This window comes from Peromyscus eremicus, chromosome 7, assembly GCF_949786415.1.
Source record: "Peromyscus eremicus chromosome 7, PerEre_H2_v1, whole genome shotgun sequence".
Taxonomy (NCBI): Eukaryota; Metazoa; Chordata; class Mammalia; order Rodentia; family Cricetidae; genus Peromyscus; species Peromyscus eremicus.
The window spans coordinates 116,211,272-116,233,277 of NC_081422.1; the positions used below are offsets into that span (position 1 = coordinate 116,211,272).

General features: G+C 44.8%; 1 protein-coding gene and 1 long non-coding RNA gene across 2 annotated transcripts in view; one reads left to right on the forward strand and one right to left on the reverse strand.

Moving 5' to 3' along the window:
* Ano10 (anoctamin 10) overlaps positions 1-17,099 on the reverse strand; it is a 127,276-nt gene extending 110,177 nt beyond the window's left edge. Inside the window, exons 1-4 of the mRNA XM_059268960.1 lie at positions 16,670-17,099; positions 6,961-7,113; positions 2,642-2,839; positions 1,426-1,560 (exon numbers count right to left, since the gene is read on the reverse strand). Coding sequence (XP_059124943.1) covers positions 1,426-1,560; positions 2,642-2,839; positions 6,961-7,099 — 472 coding nt within the window. The 5' untranslated portion in view covers positions 7,100-7,113; positions 16,670-17,099. The remainder of the gene's footprint in view (positions 1-1,425; positions 1,561-2,641; positions 2,840-6,960; positions 7,114-16,669) is intronic.
* On the forward strand, positions 16,336-18,150 carry LOC131915569 (uncharacterized). The gene is made up of 2 exons (XR_009380364.1): positions 16,336-16,908; positions 17,271-18,150. It is a non-coding gene; the product is annotated as an uncharacterized LOC131915569 (long non-coding RNA).
* Positions 18,151-22,006: the final 3,856 nt, after the last annotated feature.

Consider the following 22,006-nt stretch of genomic DNA (forward strand, 5'->3'; position numbering starts at 1 on the left):
TTTTACACACACACACACAATCAAGACAATTTATCCTAAGAAAGTACTCCAATATTTAAAACAAAAAGTCAAAAAGACTCAATTTTGGAAAAACACCATTAAACCAAGACAAATCCACATCCCAGGACAGAGAGAATGGGAAACAGAGCCGTGTGGGTTCAGAACACAGAGGCCAAGGAGGAGGCAGGCAAAGACCCAGCCTATGAAACAGTATTATCACACACAGATCAAAGGCCTGATGTCCGCAGAAATTAATACTATGGAAAAATGCAAATGAGAAACTGTCTTATCCAAAGAGTCTGAAGGCACACAACAGCAAACCTGGCAGGCAGCCTTTGCCTGGACTTGCTTTGAGCAGACAGGCTTGAGAGCACATCTGGTAACAACTAGGAAATGTGGAGTAGTTCTTGAGGCTCTGCCACAAGGGGTGGGATGTGGTGGTATTGTGTTCCCCAAAATATTGTGCACCCTGATAAACTTATCTGGGGTCAGAAACAGAACAGCCACTAGATACAGAGGCTAGAAAATGGTGGCACTCACACCTTTAATCCTAGCACTCCAGAGGTAGAAATCCCTCTGGATCTCTGTGAGTTCAAGGCCACATTGGAAACAGCCAGGCATGGTGACACACGCCTTTAATCCCAAAAAGAGAGCCTTTAATCCCAGGGAGTGGTGGTAGAAAGCAGAAAGGTATATAAGGCGTGAGGACCAGAAACTAGAAGCATTTGGCTGGTTAAGCTTCAGGCTTTTGAGCAGCAGTTCAGCTGAGAGCCATTGGGATGAGGACACAGAGGCTTCCAGATGAGGAAACAAGACCAGCTGAGAAGTTGGCCAGGTGAGGTTAGCTGTGGCTTGTTCTGTCTCTCTGATTTTCCAGAATTCACCCCAATACCTGGTCCGGGTTTGATCTTATTAATAAGAACTTTTAAGATTCATGCTAGAGTGGGAGTAGAAAACCAGATGCAGGGACCCAGAGCTGGGAGGTGGCACCAGAGTTCCAGGCCTTGCTGCTGTACACACTGGTGTGCTTCATCCTGAAGCCACCATCACTATCAAGGGACTGTGACACCAGTGCTCATCCACATTACACACTTCGCTAGGATGTCCTAGGTTACTCTATGTTTGTTTATGGTCACCTCAGGGAGGTCCGAGGGAACAAGAGCAGGACTCCAGGATGAGACCTTGCCTAGCTCCGCCCACTCTGATTTTCACTGGGTATAAAGAGAACTTTGCTGACTTGAAGTGAACAGTGGTAGGTAATTTACATGGAACATCAAGCTGACTGGATTCGGCAAGAACCTGGTGAGTATTGAACAGGTCAAAGCAGGCGACTTAAGGCACACACAAGGCTGTAAACTCTGAACAACCAGGACTAAAAAAGAGCATTAGAGTAGGCAAGTGAGAATCTGGCTGACAGAGACTTACTCAGTGACTTCCCGGGGTACAATTTGGCCTGGGGGTAACCAGGGATCATCTTCTCATCTCTAGCTCTAAGATTCTCAAGTTCATGTTTGATAATGAACTGACACTCGGCCATTGTGAGGAAGTCCTCATTGTTATCTAAAATAGAACAAAATTTTCTGGTTACTTGCTTAGTAGAATATAAAATTAATAATGTTCAAATGGTTATGCTTGTGGTTATAGAAATGCCATAAACATAAACAACCTACGGAGTTGCCAAAGTTCAAAACTGGAAAGTTAACAGACGGCAAAGCATTTAAATATGAGGTCGGCTCTGATTTCTAACTCAGCCTTCAGTCATTTCAAAGCCTCTCTGGCATCAAAAGTCCATTAACACACACTGCCCTGGCTTTACTTGGAGCCAATGATCAGAGGCTGCACTCTGAATTGTAGGATGTTTTTAATGGGGGAGGCAGGGGGTGGGAGTGATGCTGTGTAAGCTTGCATATTCTTTATCAGTACCAATGTTTCTAACTCAGATGGACAAGCTGACTTAAGTCACATTAGCCTCCCTCCCTTCTAGAACCAAGCATCATGGAGAATAAAGTCTATAAGAAAACAGCAGCTCTGACAGACAAATCTTTTTTAGAGGAAAATATTACTCATATCACCATATCTTTGAGGTGAAAAGTTCTGCAGTGAGTTGGTACCAAGAGGCCTAATTCCATGTTCTAACTCCAACAGCGCTGCCAGAAGCCCATGTACTTGAAGCAAGTACCCCTCCTTCAGAAAGCCTGAGGCCCTGATTGACTCCAGAATATTCTCTTTGAGATGCCCTTTAAATGCCAGGATACGCCCATCATCCCACCACATCAGAAGGAGCCAGAAAACTCAAGAAGTGAGGTTTCTGAATACTGAACTCTTACATTTACCCATGCATATTTATTACTAAAATTAGAACCATATAAATAAAACACACATTCTAACTTTTGTTCATCTACTCCAGACAGGGTAAGTTATAGCCCAAGGACTCTGCACAGCCAGTCCATTCATTTACTTATGGTCAATGGCTACTGTTTTCCTCCAAACAGCAGAACTGAGAAACTGAGTACAGACTAAGGCCCACAAAGCCTAGATATTGAGTACTATATAGATTTGGTACTATATAGAACCATGATCTCATCAAATACTTCTATGCAGCAAACACATTTGGGTAAAAAAAAAAAGCCATGGTGCTCACCGTGGAAGCCTTTAAAGTTGTGGCGGGTTCTGTAGGTGAAGGCCCGCATGGCAGCATCTGTACACTCCTTCACCAGTCCTACTGCTTCTGCCCCAAGTAACAGTCTGATGTTGGAGGCACCAACGAGGTATAAATTCTGGTTTTCTATTGTCTCTTTCTCAGACTTATTTAACAGTGGTCTAAACAGCAGCTGGGCACCTGTCAAACACAAGATAGTGCAGTATAGAACAAAACAGACACAAACTTTCAAAAAATGAAAATCTATAAAAATATGTTTCTACTTGGCATAAGGAAATGAAATTATATTAGCAATTTAAATGTATTATCCAATTAAAAAGAAATATAAGGAAGGTGGGAATAGAAGTTAATTGCTTGTGTTTGTGCATATGTGTGCACATGTGTACATACGTGTGTATTTGAGTGCACTTGTGAATATATACGTGTATGGATGTGCATATGCAGGCCAGAGGTAACGTTGAATGTCTTCCTCAATTGTTCTCCTCATTTTTGAGACATGGTCTCTCACTGAATGGGAACTCACCAATTTAGCTAGATTGCCTGGCCAGTAGCTCGCAGGGATACCCCTGGATCTGCAGTCCCTGTTCTGGGATTACAAAATTTCATCAGTGTACCTGGGTGCAGGTACTAGAGATACAAAGAGGTCCTCCTGCTTGCATGCCAAGCCCATTCCCCACTGACCCATCTCCCCATCCACCACTGACCCATGTCCCCAGCCTGTAGCAGGAATCTTAGAGAGTCTTATTAATAAAATCAAACCTGGGGCCAGTTATTGGGGTCAATGCTGGTAGATCAGAGAGATAGAACAAGCCACAGCTATCTCACCTTGCCAGTTCCTCAGCTGGTCCTGTTTCCTCAGCTGGAAGCCTCTGAGTCCTTATCTCCAAATGGCTCTCAGCTGAACTGCTGCTAGAAAGCCTGAAAGCTTAACCAGCCAAATGCTTAACCAGCCAAATGCTTAACCAGCCAAATGCTTCTAGTTTTTGGTCCTCACTCCTTATAAACCTTTCTGCTTTCTACCACCACTCCCTGGAATTAAAGGCTGCTTTCTGGGATTAAAGGCATGAGTCACCATGCCTGGCTGTTTCCAATGCGGCCTTGAACTCACAGAGATCCAGAGGGATTTCTGTCTCTGGAATGCTAGGATTAAAGGCGTGTGCTAACATTTTCTAGCCTACGTATCTTGTGGCTTTTCTGTTCTCTGACCCCAGATAAGTTTATTAAGGTACACAATATTTTGGGGAACACAATACCACCACACCAGCCCCTGCTGACCCATGTCCCCAGCCACCACTGAGCCATCTCCCCAGGCCCTACTGAGCCATCTCCCCAGGCCCTACTGACCCATCTCCCCAGCCCCTGCTGACCCATCTCCCCAGCCCCTGTTGACCCATCTCCCCAGGCCCTGCTGACCCATCTCCCCAGCCCCTGCTGACCCATCTCCCCAGCCCCTGCTGACCCATCTCCCCAGGCCCTGCTGACCCATCTCCCCAGCCCCTGCTGACCCATCTCCCCAGCCCCTGCTGACCCATCTCCCCAGCCCCTGCTGGCCCATCTCCCCAGTCCCTACTGAGCCACCTTTCTATCTCCTACATGAACCATCTTCCTAGCCCCTACTAAAAGAAGCACTGAATTGGTCGGGCTGTGTTCAAGGCTGTTCCTTGCAGAAGGGTCATACCTTCACCAGGCTGCAGCTTCCTACACACATTGCTGTGTGTGTCTTTTCCCAGTATACCTCTTACATCTCCAAGTCCCAGCTAAGTGTCATTGGCATGGAAAATCAAAGCTGACCCTCTTGAGTGTGAGGAAGGCCCCTCTATGGGAGGAGACTTGGTGTAACCTCCAGGAGGTTACACCTGCCACTGCTGTTGTGAAAAGTCAGTCTGGCAAGTGACTCTCACTGGCTTGCACTCACCAAAGTTTGTCTTATTCACTGCCTGATCTACACTTCACAACTCTATTTTCTGTGCTCTGGGTAAGTCTCCCCTTGACACACTGACATAAGGGAACCCTGTCAATAGTTTTACTGGAGGAACCTCTCTGTACTCCTTTGCTCTACTGGCTACGTATGTCCAGAACTCTAGACTAAGACCCTTTCCTTCGGAACTGAAGAGGACCCCACTGCTTCTACATCAGCACTTCTGAGACCTGGCTTTGTTTTCTTTGTTCCTGCAAGACCCAAGACCGTTGCATCTTCATCCCCAGGGTTCTGGAACTTTCATTGCTACAGCTGGTCACAGGCTACCTCTTTCCCTGGAAGCTGGAATGGGTCCCTAGATCCTCTCTACTGACTTCTCCTTATCTCCTCATCCTTCTATTTGGTGTGAGCCTCCTGGGCTGGTGGTGCTTCCTTCACCCTCCCATTTTGCTCTTTGTTCTTGGAGGTCTTGCTAACGTTATGCAACCACTTTATGATTTTTCACATGGGATTTTATGTTTTCACTCTGTAAAAGTTGCTTTTCCTACAAGGTTCTTTCTAACACATTCTTCATTTGTGGGTGGCTTCTCTTTCTGCCTCTGAGGGCTGAGCTCTTTATCTTCCTCCTGGCACACTGCTCTTCATCTGCTTCCCCATCTCCCTGTGTCAGACATGTGACAATCTCTTCTCTTGGCTCTTCGTTAAGAAAGGGACCCCAAGGGGCTCAAGTCCTGAGAGGTTAGACGGATTCATCAAGCACGGCCTTTAATGGATAGAGGCCTCAACACGTTACTTCTTGGACAATCCCCTGGTTTCTCTACAATTCATTCTTTTGTCCTAAATGGGTCAAAAATATGCACCCAGAATTATTGGAAGTCTTGTTCCTGCATTTTATAAACTGAATTAGATGTGAGGCTGGGGGTGGGAGAGGAAGATGGTGTCTTCCTTCTCCGTGAAATCTCGCTCTAGCCCTCCACAGAAGCCTGGCCCCACCATCCTAGCACCCAACCCTCCACAGAGAGTGAACCTGAGGTTCCTAGGCACACCTGTGAAGGCTGTGGAGACCCTGGGTTTTCTTCTAGAGCCTCATAGCCCTCCCATTCTGCAGTCTCTAGGGTGCCAGCCTGCTTCCTAGTCATCTCAAACCCAACAGGCCCCTCACGTTTATATTTTTAAAAATAGTTCTTACGCCGGGCGGTGGTGGCGCACGCCTTTAATCCCAGCACTCGGGAGGCAGAGCCAGGCGGATCTCTGTGAGTTCGAGGCCAGCCTGGTCTCCAAAGCGAGTTTCAGGAAAGGTGCAAAGCTACACAGAGAAACCCTGTCTCGAAAAACCAAAAAAAAAAAAAAAAAAAAAAAATAGTTCTGGCTTTTTGTTTGTTTTGTTTACCACAGTTTAACAGGAATTTAAAAATAATAAAATCAAACAGTGGTAGTAAATGTACATCCTCCCCCAGGGGATCCAAGGTACTTTCTCCTCAATTGCCCAAGTGGAGCAGTGCAACTGTTCCTTCTCCCTAGTGTCCCTAAGACACAAGGCCAGAGCAAAGGAAGCTGAGAACTCACTGGACTTACTCTTAAATCACAGAAGGGTGAAGAGGAGGCTCCAGTCCAACTGAAAATATCTCAAATTTCAGCAAATACTCTTTCCTTTTGGTTCAATTACTTTTAAAAACATGTTGTATTGCCACTTTGATTTAAAAAGTCTATTCTTAAGGCATCAGTTTACAGTCATTGTTAAGGGCTTGACTTCAGTCCTCAGCTGCCACAGCTGGTGGTTCTATGTAGTCTAGGGGCTGTCTTGTTATTCAAAACCCTCAATTTTTTCACCAGTCCAAGCTCCTGCTACTCTTCAAGAGAGAACTAAGCCACAGAGTCAGAAGTTATCTCCACCATTCCACAAAGCACTGTCAAACTTTGCCTTCCTTTCTTCTATCATAGCAGCCACAATTTGTGCACTGCTCTGACAGTTCATCCACTAATTGGATTTTCACTGGATGTTCTAGGAATTAGTGTTTATTTTACCCACCTGGACAGTAGTGTCTAGAGGCAGAGATCAGATGTGTCCTTCCCTTGGCATCACAACGACCCATGGTGCTCAGCGCATCATGTCTGCTCACATGAGAAGTACCTATGATGCTCCTACCATGCATGTGCCACGCTCCCTCCAGGCACTGTCTTAAGCATGGTCTTTAGAAACCCGAGGAAAGCCACTCACATGGCCCACAATTTGGTGAGGATTTTCAGTGTAGTGGTGATTTAAGATCTCCTTTCAAGCCCCAGACAGGTAATACAGAGCCAAGAGATAGCATATAAAACATATTTGCCAACACACATCCGTAACTAACCATGACCAAGCTGATAGAGTAACTATCTCACTAACCTCCATCTTTCTTTTTAGCGATAATTCTGTTTTTGAGCCATTCTTTGGTTTCTTCTTTGACATCTTGGGCGAGTTCTATGACCACTAAAGGTGTGAAGGAGCTCTCACAAGTATCCAAAGTTGATAAAGTCACTCTCATTTTGGACAAACTTACTGAAAATTAAAACAAAAAGCAAAAGCTAGTTATTATGGGAAGAAAGCAATATGCTAGCCACTGCACTAATCCCTCTAGGCAGAGTCACTGAAGAAACTTTTGTTCAAACTATACATGCTAAAAGTGACACATTGAGTAAGAACACAAGCCAGGATTTCCACTTCCAGGGCAGCAGATGGACTCAGACAAACCCTTCTACTAACCAGATAATGTACACACACACATGCACACACACATTCTCTCTACATATATCTTATATATAAGTTATATATATCACACATATACATATATATACACGATATATATGTGTGTGTATGTATACATTTATTTATTTATTTATTTTCTTTTTGAGACAAGGTCTCACTATGTAGCCCTGGCAGGCTTGGAATTTGCTATGTAGATAGACCAGGCTGACTTCATACTCCTAGAGATCCACATGCCTCTGCCTCCTGAAGGCTGGGATTAAAGGTGTGCACTATATGTCTATATACACACAACTGAAAACAAATCTGTCTGAATTTCACTGTTAATGATGCAGTGAGAACAATAGCAACCACAGTCAAAGGACACAGAGTAGAGCTGTTTCCTGGGAGCAGCTGCCACACTAGGTGAAGGACACACAGAGAGGTAAGCAGGGTTTTTGTCAGCAGGGAAAGGTCACTTTACTGACTGCCCACTGCACAGGAGGGGCTGGCCTAAGTATCTACTCACCTAATTCCACTAAATCCTACTAATAGATACACAATTTATTACTTTTTCCTTCTTGGTTTTTAATAAGAGAACTAATTAATTAACTTGTATGTACCTCTATGAGTATATGCACATGTGTGTGCTGTGCTTGAACCCAGGTCTTTGTATTCTTCAGAGTTACAGGTGTTTTGTGGCCCCCAGTTTGTTACACTGTAGATGCTGGGGTCTGACACTTAATTCAGCAAAATTAAATGTTTCAAGATAAGATAACAAAAGCTGGGGCTGGAGAGTTGGCTCAGAGGTAAAGAGCATTAGCTGCTCTTTCAGAGGTTCTGAGTTCAAATCCCAGCAACCACATGGTGGCTCACAATCATCTATAATGAGATCTGATGCCCTCTTCTGGCATGTAGGCATACATGCAGACAGGATACTGTATATATAGTAAATATTAGGAAAAAAAAAGATAACAAAAGCTACCAACCCCCCCCCAAAAAAAAAAAAAAAAAAACAAAACTACTCAGCAGCCACAAAATAAACAACCTTGACCAGTGTTTCCACCCTCCAGTGACAGGTGCAGAGGAACTGAATCAAATTAGAGATTCAACAGAACCAGGGGACTCCAGGTGAAGGGCCCCTGGGCATCTCTTAAGTTTTTGTTGCTAGATAGGGACAGAGAAGCAGTGATAACCATACAGAGTAGCTCCCATCACTTTCACCAGATGCTGCCCAGGGCTGAATGGGGCTGTTTGCATAATGTCTTTGAACTTGCTAAACTAGGAAGAGGAAACATCTTGCCTGAGGAATTCCCTGGGTAGGAGGAGGCATTCCTTCCAGGGGAGTAAACAAAGGTCTGAGGGGCAGAGTTCACACAGCAGGATACAGTAGAAAGTCTTTATTGTAAAAAGAGTGCAATCAGCTCTGACAAAGGACCAAAGACCAAGAGAGTGCAGCACTGACAACCTGAGTCTGCAGTTAAGTCACGTGACAGACACCGAATGGTCACTCCCCTTCTTCACCCTTGCACATGTCTGGACAACTTGTCCCAGTCTGCTTGTGCTACATGGACACAGACTAAATTCCAGGTATGTAAGAAATCAAGAATTCCAACTCCAGGCCAGTGCCCTCGGGGAGGAAACATCCCTCCCTCACCTTTTTCTCCCCCTCTCCAGGGACCCCTGGGATGGTAGAGACAGAATAGTCTGGTTTCCTAAACCACAGAGAGGAGCTGCACTGCCCACGGGAACACCTCCCTTGAGTAGCTATCAGTCATGAACTCTGACACAGGGAGAGCTAACAAGTAAAGCACCTGGCCTCCTCTCACTACTACAACCCTTTGTTTTGTGTCTAGAGTTGGGGCTTTGGTAAACTGATGCCTTTTGTTACATTCTGTGATAGTCATTGACCTCATCACTGGGACCAAGTATCTGACAGGAAACGACATGAGGGAGAAAGTACTGATTCTGGCTCACACTCTGGGGAGATACAGCCCAACATGGTGGGCAAGGGATGTCAACAGTCAGCTCCATGGGAGCAAGAGCCTGAACGAGTAAGTGGGGAAGTAAACTCAACACCAGCTTTCATCCGTCTCTGCGTCTTGACTTCAGATGGCATGTGACCCACTGTCTCATACTCCCACTGTCACACCTCCCAACCATGATGCATTGTCTCCCAAGAGCGCTTTCTACAGGAGCCTCTAAGCTGGAATTTGCCAGGGCAAGTCTAATACTTTACTCACTAACTCTTAAGGCTGTCAGCCTTTGGAGTCAGTCTCAATGAAATTAAATAATTAATTAAATAATTAAATAATTAATTTAATTTTACATATCAGCCACGGATTCCCCTGTCCTTCCTCCTACTACCTCCCAGCCTTTTGCTTTGTTTTTCAAGACAGGGTAGCCTTGAAAAACTCTGTGTAGCCTTGGCTGTCCTGGAACTCACTCTGTAGACCAGGCTGGCCTTGAACTCACAGAGATCTGCCTGACTCTGCCTCTAGAGTGCTGGGATTAAAGGCACGCACCACCACTGCCCAGTTAATGATATCTTGGAAACACAGTGTGATAGTTTCAAATGTCAACTTAGAAGCTCCTTAGAGAAGAGTTTCATTTAAGGAAGCATCTGGATAAGGCTAGCTAAAGCTATGGTGGTGGGAGAGTCGTAATTGTTAATTGGTGTAGGAAGATCCAGCCCATTGTGGGTGGCACCTAGACTGGGCCACGAAATGTACAAGAGTGAAAAAAGCCAGCTGAGTTTAAGCAGCTAGCAGGCAGCTTGGGCACATTTTTTTCTCTGTGCTCTTGGCTGTGGATGTCATGTAATAAGCTGTCTCAAGCTTCTGCCTCTGCCTCCCCTAAGTTGCTTTGGTCAAGGTGTTTTATCCCAGAAGCAGAAAAGAAGTTATAACACTGTATCTGCAGATGCACCCAAATGCTATGTGAAGACTCATGGAAACCAGGGTCACCATCATGCTAAGCCCTTTCATCCAAGTCTGGACCTGCTCAGCTTCTAAGATCAGACCAGATCGGGTGTGCTAGAAAGGGTTTAGACCAACAGGCTAAGTTCGAAGAAGGCATCAGCTAATGCTTCCAAACAGCTACTAAGGTGGCTGGGGAATGACAACCTTCTGTTTGTCACATATAACCATAAGGCTTTCAACTGGGGTGAGTGAGAACTCTGGAAAGAGAAAGAAGTATTCAGAGTGTGTGGACATGCATCAAAGGTCAGCACAGTTGAACATTTCTACATTGTCTGAGGTAGTTAATAGTCTACCTTATTCATAATTACCAGGTCATAAAACAGTCTTGCTGAGAAAACCAGAACAGGCTTCTCTTCAAAGCAGGTACATGAAAACTCCTAGAAACCCATAATAAACATTGCTCACTACTTATTCTCACTTAAGAGACTCTGTGCCATTCATTACCCAAGGCAGACCCTTAACAATATTGGCAACATATGACAAGCAAGTGTTAATATCCCTCACCTGCAGAGTTCCTAGAAATTAACGGGGGACAAATTGAAACAACAAACCACCAAATACAAAAACAAAGCTCTCAAAAGAAGTATACCAACCACATCTGAAAAGATGTTCAAGGTCACTAATAAAAAAAATAAAATAAACATCCCCATTTCCAATTTGCCAAAGCTGAAAAATGGGAAGAACTCAGCTTGTGTACATGTATGGAAAATCAGACATCTTCACACACTGTGGACAGACTCTGTAACCTACCACCTTCCAGAAAGCAAACCAACAATAAGAAATATAAATGTCGGGGCTGGAGAGATGGCTCAGAGGTTAAGAGCACTGGCTGCTCTTCCAGAGGTCCTGAGTTCAAATCCCAGCAACCACATGGTGGCTCACAACCATCTATAATGAGATCTGATGCCCTCTCTGGCATGAAGGCAGAACACTGTATACATAATAAATAAATAAATATTTAAAAAAAAAGAAATATAAATGTCTACACGTTAACGTCACAGTATCATTTCCATGAAATTACCCCAAGAAGAAAATTAAAGAAAATATATCTAGATGTTCATTACTACTATATTAACAAAATTTGTCTCTAAAAGATCTTTGAACAAAATGTGAATATAAAAGTCATTTACAGATTTTATTCTGGGGTTGGGGATTTAGCTCAGTGGTAGAGCACTTGCCTAGCAAGCGCAAGGCCCTGGGTTCGGTCCTCAACTCTGGAAAAAAAAAAAAAAAAGACAAAACAGATTTTATTCTATTTATTTGTGTACTTATGCAAAGAAACAACAACAAAAGAAACAAGCTACTATCCAAACATCCACCAACAGATGACTATATACTATGTATGTGGTATGGCAGGACCACTTACAATAGGAAACAGATCCAACTATACTCATTAAAAATTATACTTAGCTATTAATACAGATGCTAACTCCTCACACAATTAAGAAAACTATACACATTTACTCCATATAAAATGTATACTAAATACACAGTAACATCAGAAGATGTGAGCTAAGTTCAAATCCCCAGAACCCACATAAAAAGTCAGGTGTGAGCCGGGCGGTGGTGGCTCATGCTCGCCTTTAATCCTACCACTCAGGAGACAGAGGCAGGCAGATCTCTGTGAGTTCAAGGTCAGTCTGGTCTACAGAGTGAGTTCTAGGACAGCCAGGGCTGTTACACAGAGAAACCCTATCTTGGAAAACAAAAAACTAAACAAAACAAAAAAGCCAGGTGTGGACATGCATATCAATAACCCTGGAGCTGTGGGAGAATGGAGACTGGGATCTCTGGGGCTTGCTGGACACTCTCTTAGTTTCTGTGAGAGACCTGTTTCAAAGGAATAAAGCAGAGAAGGATAAAGTCAGAATCCCAGTATTCTCCTCTGGCCTCAGAATGTGAGTACATAGGAATGCACACCTACCATACATGTGCACATACAACACACACACAATTTTAGTTCTATCACAAGTGCCAGAACTGCCTAGGCTCCACTGTGGACCAACTGCTTTTCTGTAGCTGTGCTCAGTCACACAGCAACTGGGCCATCCACTGAGCTGCAGGTACCAGGAGAATGGTTTCCTATAGAGCATACCCACTCTTCGACCACTGGCCTCTCCTCCCTCTCTCCACTCAGAGCATTTATGTCCCCACACTATGACAGCACTAATATGTCCTCTCCTGACCTCCTTCTTCATATAAGATACCTCTTGGGTGGTCCTGTCTGCAGGGTCCCCATGTGCTCTGTGCTCTGCATGCAGTGGGGATGTGGGTGTGACAGACTCTTGCTGGTCTGCTCCACTTTGTCCACTGGCATCCCTGACAGGATGAGGAGTAAGGGTTGTGCGGTGAAAAGCAGCTTCAGCCGAAACTGAGTTCTCTGACTCACTTTCACCAAGGGCATTTGCTCCACCATTATCATCCAGAGGGAACAGAAAGGTGGAACCAAAATACTAGACAGAAACATGAGGCTTTGGTGTATTGCAGGTGTGGCTGTGGCAGGAGCAATCTAAAAAGTATCCATGATTCAACAGCCCAACCTTCAGGGCACTGGGGTAGGACGATTTTCTCTTCTGTGTTCAGCTTCCACCTTGGTCAAGACTGCAGGCCAAGGCAACAGAGAGAGCAACCAGAAATGTGAGCAGCCAAGGTTTCTCTGAGGCCCTGCTCAGGCTCTAGAATGCTGTGCAGGGCTGTGGTGTCTTTCAAGGTGTGCTGAATTACCAATCACCTACCTGACACCTGGTTTTCACATTAGCCACTGGATCCTTGGCTCCCAAGAGGTGGATCTGAATGGTGCTTAAGATGCAGAGAAAGACAGAGTTCACCGGGAGGGGGTGAGGTGGGGTGGTTGTGCATGGAGACAGCAGAGGGGATTCTATAGAAGACCAAGGGAAGAATGAAAGGTACCATGTTCTGGGGATTATGTTCTTTGTGATTTTAAGTTAGTCGGTGGAATTGTCACAAATACCAAGGTTGCAAAGGAAACCATGCACAATATGAACCATCTTATTAAATTAGGATTGGTGGTTCAAATCTGTGATCCCAGCACTCTGGAGGCTAAAACGGGGAGATGTCAAGTTTAAGGCTAGCCTGAGCCACAGAGAGTTCAGAACAGTCTGTGTTACAGAGGGAGACCTGTTCCAAACAGACACACATGCGTGTACAAACACATACACATACGTACACACACACACACAGCCTTATTTCAGACTCAGTGAGAAACAGGAACAATTACTCTCCATGGAGAAGCAGAACAGGCACGTCTTATGAGAGAATGGAGCATCTCTGAGCATGCTGGAATGAGAAGGGTGCCCAAGAAGAAAGGCTGTAATTTTAATCGCCAGGGTTGGAACATATCTGGAGAAAGGAGTTGGCACTTGGCACAATGCTTTAAAAGGAATTCCTGGTGGAGTTCCTATCCTGATAAAGAAGTTAAGACATGTGGATTACCTGGCCAGTCCTTCTATTCTGTAACACAGATGGCTTGGAATTGATACCTGGGTGGGTATACTGGTAGGGCTGAGGAGATGGCTCAGTCTGTAAACTGCTTGCCATTGCAAGCATGAGGACCTGAGTTCAATCCCCAGACCCACATTAAAATGCTGGTCATTGAAGCATAAGCTTGTAATCCTAATGCTGGGCAGGTGGAGAGAGGTGGGGCCCTGGGGACTCCCTAGTCAGCCAGCCTAGCCTAATCAATGAGTTCTGGGCTAATGAGGGACTCTGACTTTAAAAAAAAAAGGTAGAGAGTAACTGAAGAAAACACCTGAGGTGACTTCCGGTCTTCAGACATATACACAAGAAAGGGTACCCTTTTAGTATGTGATTTACTCAAACAGCAGCTTGTATGCACAAGAAAGGAAGATAGGCATCCTTTCTAAGACACGGTGTCCAGGAGATGAATTTAAGAAAGGTTGTTGGCTTCCTAGCAGGCCAGCTCTATGGCACAGCTCTGTACCTGGTCATCTTGTGTGGGAGGATGCCTTTGTTAAAAGCTAAGGACATACCACAGCTAAATACAACCTGCAGTGAGTGGAGACTGGAGCTCTGACCAAGGCCCGCAGGTCACTAATGCAACTGTGTCAGTGTTGGTTTCTGTGCTCAGGAACTGTACTAAGAACATACAAGGAGTTAGCATCGGGGAGGCTGGCACATGAGAACTCAATATTCTTGCATATTTTTAAAAACTCAAATTATTTCAAAATAAAAATCATGTAAGATCTCTCTCCCCACCCACCCACCCCCGCAAAAAAAAAAAAATCCCTTATTTCCCCCTTTCCAACAAGTACACATAAGAACTCCTGGGCATTCAAAACAATAGCTTCAGGTCACCTGTAACACTGTCTTAGAGTTTCTATGGCTCAGGTAAGTATCATGACTAAAAGCAATTTAGGTAGCGCAGGGTTTGATTGGCTTCTATCATCAGAGAAGACAAGGTGGGAACTGAAGTAGGGGCCATGGAGGAATACTGCTTATTAGCTTGGTCAATCTGCTTTCCTATACAACCCAGGACCACCTGTGTGGGGAGGGCACCACCCCCAGTGGGCTGGGCCCTCCCCCGTCATGAATCAAGAAAATGCCCCACAGACTCGCATACATGTCAATTTGATGGAGACATTTGTTCAGAAGAGGATAGCTTGTGTCAAGTTGAAATCAACAACCACAAAAATAAACAACTAAAAAACAACAACCAGGTCAAACACTCAGCATTCTGAGCTGGCATCTTCCAAAAGCAAAGGTGTTATTGTGTGTAAAAGCAGAAAGGTACAGATAATGTATGAACACACTGGTAAGGAATCGGGTCACAGCTTTGACAGTGTTTAAACCCTTGGCAAATGTAACCGCCTTTCTCAGCCCTGATTCTTCATTCCAAGCAGGTATTAAACACAGCTGAAATACTACTATTATTTTTAAAATGAATAATTGGTTGTTTAGTGTGACTTTTTAGTGATTAAGGAAAATGTTAAGTGAGAAAATGTTAAGTTGGAAGAGTTACAAATTAGTATTGGACTAGTATCCCATTATGTTACAAATTAGAAAGAAAGTCATCAAAATGTTAGGTCATACAATTCAGAGCATTTCCCCAGAGCATTTCTACAGGGCATTTATATTTTCAACTTTATCCTCTTTTCTGTGTTCCAACTTTTCTGGTTTTCCTCTTGACACACACAAGCACTTACCCTATAGTTCACCCAAACACATACACGAACTCACCAACACACACTCACACTACACTTTACCAGATCTTGTCTGTGCCTGTCCATTATTCTAGATCTCTCATTTCTCATCAAGAGAACCTGAATTTGGACCCCCAGAATGCACCTTAAGCCAGGCAGGAGCACGCTTCTGTAATTCCAGCTCTTAGGGTGAGACGCTGTAAGGCCGAAAAGCCTAGCCCTAGAGTAGACAGCAGAGCAGCAAGGAATGAAAAGACACTGCCTCAAACAAGGTGGAAGGCAAGGGCCAGCACCTGTGGTCCTCTGACCCCCGCAAGCCTGTATGGTACCACGTGACTACGAACACACACACACACACACACACACACACACACACACACACACACACAGGTTAAAAAAAAAACAATTTTATGTCTGGTAAAGTCACAGCCTGTTATTAAATGTGAGTGCACTCGGTTGTTCACACAAGGTAGAGACCCCTCAGCGAACATCTCAGAGTTTATCCAATGGCTGACACGGTTTATCCATGGCTGCATTTAAAATTGTTTAAAGACAGAATGAGCCCTTAGAAACATCTAGTCCTCTAAGGTTAGTGTGACTTTAAATGAAAACCAGGCAACTCACAGTGCGCTTGAAACTTTTAAAACCCACAGAATTCGATTACACGAATTTGTAATTTCCAGGGTTTAAAGGAGTGCGGCACAACTGTTTGGAGTGGGAATGAACTTGAAGAGTTCTTAAGTCAGGATGTCTGCGCACCGCCCCAGCTATGGAAGAAACAGGTTTTTCAGGTCGGTCGGTGCGGGGACAGGGCTCTCTACCCCTTCACCGGAGCCAGAGCCGTGACACTAGCACAGAGAGCAGAGAGCGCACAACGGCCCGTCAGAAATCTGGAACCGGATCTGTCCGCAACCCTGGAACGACCAGGGAGGCGTGACTCAGAGCCGCAGAGGTCCCGAGTCGTCAATCAGGCTACCGGGCGTCCTCCCCAAGTGTCTATCAGAGCCGCCGGGCACCCCAGGACCCCAGGCGTCAATCAGAACCGGCCCCGCCCCAGGCCTGACGCCAGCCTAAGCCGGCAGACATCCCCCTGCCTCCGCTGGCCCTCATCCTAGCAGAGCTCCAGTCCCGCCCGGCGCGGTCGCATCTCTCTTCCCCGTGGGGGGAGTCCCCCGCAGGCCCACCCCACCGGATGCTCCCCTCCCCACTCACCGGCCGCCCACACAGCGTCCTCGGGGGCGGCCCGAACAGAGACAACCAGGCCCGCGGCGCTGAGGCGGGGCAGACTGGATGCGCGACCGAGGCGTGGCGCTTTAGGCCGCCCGGGGGCGTCAACGACCGGGTGGGGCGGGGCCTTCCGGCTGTCACTCGGTCCGGGTGGGCAGGACCACGGTGAAAGGGCGGTGCCTCGGTAGTTGTAAATCGGGAGGAAATGGGGCAGAGTGTGCAGGGTGAAACGTCACTGGCTGTCGCTCGGAAGGGGGGCGTGTCCTCAGGGGAATGGGCGTGGCCCTGAGGGCTATCATTTTGGTGGGATAGAGCAGGGCTGAATGGGCGGGGCCTCGCCCGCTGCCACGGCGGAGAGTTGGGATGGAGGCGGGGCTGCGGCGAGTGGGGCGGAGCCTCTCTTGGGGCGAGACCTGGCCTGTTGTCATTCGAACAAGGCAGAGGTGGAGGCTCGGCGGGAAGGTGGGGCCTCGCTGGCTGTCATTGTGGTCGGATTGCGATGCGGACTCCCTGGCTAGCTCTGCTGTGTAGGGTAGGAAATGGAAGGGATTGGCTCCTTAACGACGTCCTTTTCTTAATCTCTTAGATCAGAATCCAGTGTGAGCACAAGTCTCGTTTTAGTTGTTCCAGGCGATGAGAAGCTCAGATCCGATTTATAACTGAAACCTTGCCTTCAGGGATCCGTGGGGTTCCTCATCCCCTTGTGCCTCCTAGAACTCTCCAGAAAACCTCCCACCTCTACCCTACTGCCTCCACCTTCCACACCCTTCCGGTTTCTGCCCCAGGCCAAGCAGGATTGACTTCCTCGCTTCTAGCTGAGGCTAGATAAAGCCACCCCTGGAGATTTGCCGGTTTGGAGGCTGTTTCTCCTAGCCCCATCTCTGCCTTAAGGAGCAGTTCTTGGCTGTGTTTCGGCAGGGTCCTGAAGCTCTCTTCTTTCAGAAAACCAAGGCAAAAAATCGGTCACGAACTTTAACAATTAGAGCCTTGGTAGACTTGTGGATTATAGTTGCAGGGTTCCTGCTTTCTCACCCCCTGAACTTATATTTATCCTATATATAACTTCATCTTTTGGCATTTGATTGGAAATATTCTAAAAACATCGTTTGAATGGAATATTTTTTAAATCCTTTTTGCTCAGACAATCTTTATGCTGGAGATTGAATCCAGGGCCTTGTGCATGCTGGGGAAGAGTTTTCTTGAACCTGACACAAGCTATAGTCGCCTGCGAAGAAGGAACATTGAGGAATGGCCTGCATCAGACAGACCTATAGGCACGTCTGTGGGACATTTTATCGATGATGTGGGAGGTAAAAGTCAGTGGGACCTGGCAGTTTAAGAAAGCAAACTAAGCAAGCCAGGAAGCAGTGTTCTTCTATGTCCTGTCTCCAGAATCCTGCCTGGAGTTCTTGCCCTGACTTCCCTTGATGATGGACTGTAAGCCAAATAAATCCTTTCCTTCCCAAGTTGTTTTTGGTCCATGTTTTATCTAAGCAGGCTAGGACAGGCATGAACCCTTGTCTTAATTATCCTTTGCTACATAACAAACCACCACCCAGAATTAGGCCACTTCAACACCCCTTTCAAAGCTCCATTCTCTGTGGCTCCTAAGAGCCCCCCCTTTCCAGTTGTTCCCTCTAGAACAGGGGTTCTCAATCTGTGGGTCACAAACCCTTTGGGGGTCAAATGACCCTTTCACAGGGATTGTCTGAGACCACAGGAAAACACAGATATTTACATTATGACTCATAACAGTAGCAAAATTACAGTTATGAAGTAGAAATGAAAATAATTTTATGGTTGGGGTCACTGTAAGGGTGGGTGTGGTGATATTTTAATTGTGCTGAAATGTGATTTTATTTGTATGTTAATAAATAAAGTTTGCCTGGAGATCAGAGGCCATTAGCAAGCCAAGAACAGAAGTCAGGTAGTGGTAGCCCATGCCCTTAATCCGATCACATGGCAGGCAGAGTCTCTGTGTGATCAAGGACACAGCCAAGCGTGGTGACAGAACCTTTAATCCCAGTACCAACCATAGAGACCTGGAGGTCTGTATAGACAGGAAGGACGAGGAAATCATGTGGTTGGGTTTAGAGCCAATGAGAAGGCAGAACAGAAAGGCAATAAAAAAGATAAGTCAGGGGTTGGGGATTTAGCTCAGTGGTAGAGCGCTTGCCTAGCAAGCACAAGGCCCTGGGTTTGGTCCTCAGCTCTGGAAAAAAAAAAAAAAAAAAAAAAAAAAGATAAGTCAGACAGGAGGAAACTCTCTGGGGGGAAGCTACTGTTGGTGGTAAGCTAAAGCTAGATGGCTCTTGCTCTGATCTCTTTGGCTTTAACTCTGGTTCTGTGTTTCTTATTTAATAAGACTGTTTAGGAATTTGTCTACAGGTGGGCGGCCCCCTCTGAGTCAGTACAGGACACACTCAGACACCAAACTCTTAGCACAGGGTTGGGGCGTGGGGACAGCAAACAGCAGCATTAGCAGCAGCACAGAGCAGGTGTTTTTTTGCAGGAGTGGATTTTCAAGGAGAAAAAGTGAGAGTCTGTGCTAGAGTGAGTTGGTAAATCCTGACTGGACATGTTAGCCAAATAATGAATTTTGATTTTTGGACCTTGGTGTTTAGTCTCAGGAATGAGTCAGTGGCCAAATAAGGGAATGTACTTTGGGGGCTAACTTTAGAAATGTAGTCTAACAGTTTTTAGCAAGGAAGAGAGAAAAGGACAGAACCTGTCAGTACCACATTTGCCGTGCTCCGGCCCGTTAGAACCCTTCAGCGACCACAACTGAAGAACTGTATCAAACTGTATTAAACTGAGGGGCTGCGGCGTTAGGAAGGTTGAGAGCCGCTGCTCTAGAAGGACAGTTTTTCTCTCTCTGTCTTAGGTGTCAGCTTCTTGACCAGGCAAATCTCAGAAAGGAAAACCCTGAGTAGTTCCCAACACTTTATCTTGCTCCCAGCAACCTTGTCTCCTTTCATTGTGGTGGATGCTAAGGTTTCCTCAACTTGTTTTCTAATCATTTCTGATTGGTAGTTTCCCTTTCAGCCAGCCTTCTGATCAAAGCCAGCAGGTAGTAGAGAGGAAGGAAAAAAAAACAAAATAACAACAACAACAACAACAAAAATGAAGATACTCATCATCCCACACTTCCGAGTCCCTGTCCAGTCTACCTGCCATCACTTACTTCGTTACTACTGTATTCATTACCAGATGTTCTAGCAATAAAGCACAGGCTGCAGTGGGCTTCCTCTGGTTTGGTCAGAAATGAAATCTATCAATCCAGTTAAAGAATGTTTTAAGGGCTGAGGAGATGGGCTAGCTGGTAGTACTTGCCACATAAGCATGAGCAAGTACATAAGATGTAACAGGAATCTTAAAAGTTCTTATGAATAAAATCAAACCTGAGGCCAGTTATTGGGGTGTACACTGGAAGATCAGAGAGACAGAACGAGCCACAGCTACCTCACCTCGCTGGATCCTCAGCTGGTCCTGTTTCCTCAGACTGGAAGCTTCTGTGTCCTCATCCCAGTGGGTCTCAGCTGAACTGCTGCTCGAAAGCCTGAAGCTTAACCAGCCTAATGCTTAACCAGCCAAATGCCTAACCAGCTAAATGCCTTTAGTTTCTGGTCCTCACGCCTTATATGTCTTTCTGCTTTCTACCACCACTTCCTGGAATTAAAGGCTTGCTTTCTGAGATTAAAGGCGTGAGTCACCATGCTTAGCTGTATCCTTGAACACATGGATTTCTGCCTCTGGAATGCTAGGATTAAAAGGCGTGTGCTACCACTGCCTAACTTCTATGTTTAATATTGTGGCTGCTCTGTCTCTGACCCCAGATAAGTTTATTAGGGTGCACAATATTTGGGGGAATACAATACCACATTTCCTCCCTTTTTGTCTAAAATTTAAAAAAGCTTATAACTAATACAAGAAAAATTATATCCAGTAAGTATATACAATATACACAGTCAAGATTACATTAACGATGTCTAGTCCATTAACATTTGACAGATTCAGATAAAAACTCCATTATATATATTAACAATGTCCAGTCCAGTAACATCTAATAAACTCAGACCAAAAAATTTTCATTACTTATCTTATTTAAAACAAGTAGTTCCTTTTTAAAAGTAGATTCCATAATCTCCCTTTTTATCTTATCATATCCATATTCTCTCTTTTTTCTTTTCATTATATGTTCAGTAGTCTACCTTTTGTCATTTTTATATCTCCCCCTTTTTCTTCAGTGTAGATTCAGTGATCTACCTATTTATCCTATTATTTCTTTATCTTTTTTCTCAGAGTAGATTCAATGATCTATCTCATATCTTATTCTCTTTTTCTTTTTGCTTTCTACGGGTGAAGATATCTTTAAGGAATCTTGAAAAGAAAATTTTTGGGTTAATTGTCAAGTCCTGTATCATTTGTCCAGACCTCGTCCTGGTTTTGGTCCTGGTTTTGGTCCTGGTTTTGGTCCTGGTCCTGGTCTTTTGAGACATTGTCTCTGAGTGGTGGCGGCACACGACTTTTTTTTATTTTTTATGATTTAGGTATTTATTATACTTTTTTTAAAAACATTTAGCTATTTATTATGCTTTTTTTAAAAAAAGATTTTAGCTATTTATTATATATACATATTCTCATTACAGAGGGCTGAGAGGCACCATGTGGTTTCTGGGAATTGAACTCAGGACCTCTGGAAGAACAGTCAGTGCTCTTAACCACTGAACCATCTCTCCAGCTCAGAGCACAGCTTACTTAAATCCAGTACTTGGGAGGCAAAGACAGGCAGATCTCTCAGTGCGAGGCCAGCCTGGTCCTGGTCCTGATCCTGGTCCCCCCAAAATATTGTGAACCCTAATAAATTCCTGGTCCTGGTCCCGGTCCTGGTCCTGGTCTTGAAAAGAAAGCCCAGATAACTTTATTAAGGTACACAATATTTTGGGGAACACAATAATACCACATTTCCTCTCTTTTTGTCTAAAATTTAAAAAAAGCGTATAACTAATACAAGTAAAATTATATCCAGTAAGTATATACAATATACACAGTCAAGATTACATTAACGATGTCTAGTCCATTAATATTTGACAGATTCAGAGAAACTCCATTATATATATTAACAATGTCCAGTCCAGTAACATCTGATAAACTCAGACAAAAAATTTTTTCATTACTTATCTTATTTAAAACAAGTAGTTCCTTTTTAAAAGTAGATTCCATAATCTCCCTTTTTATCTTATCATAACCATATTCTCATTTTTTTCTTTTCATAATAGATTCAGTAGTCTACCTTTTGTCATTTTTATATCTTCCCCTTTT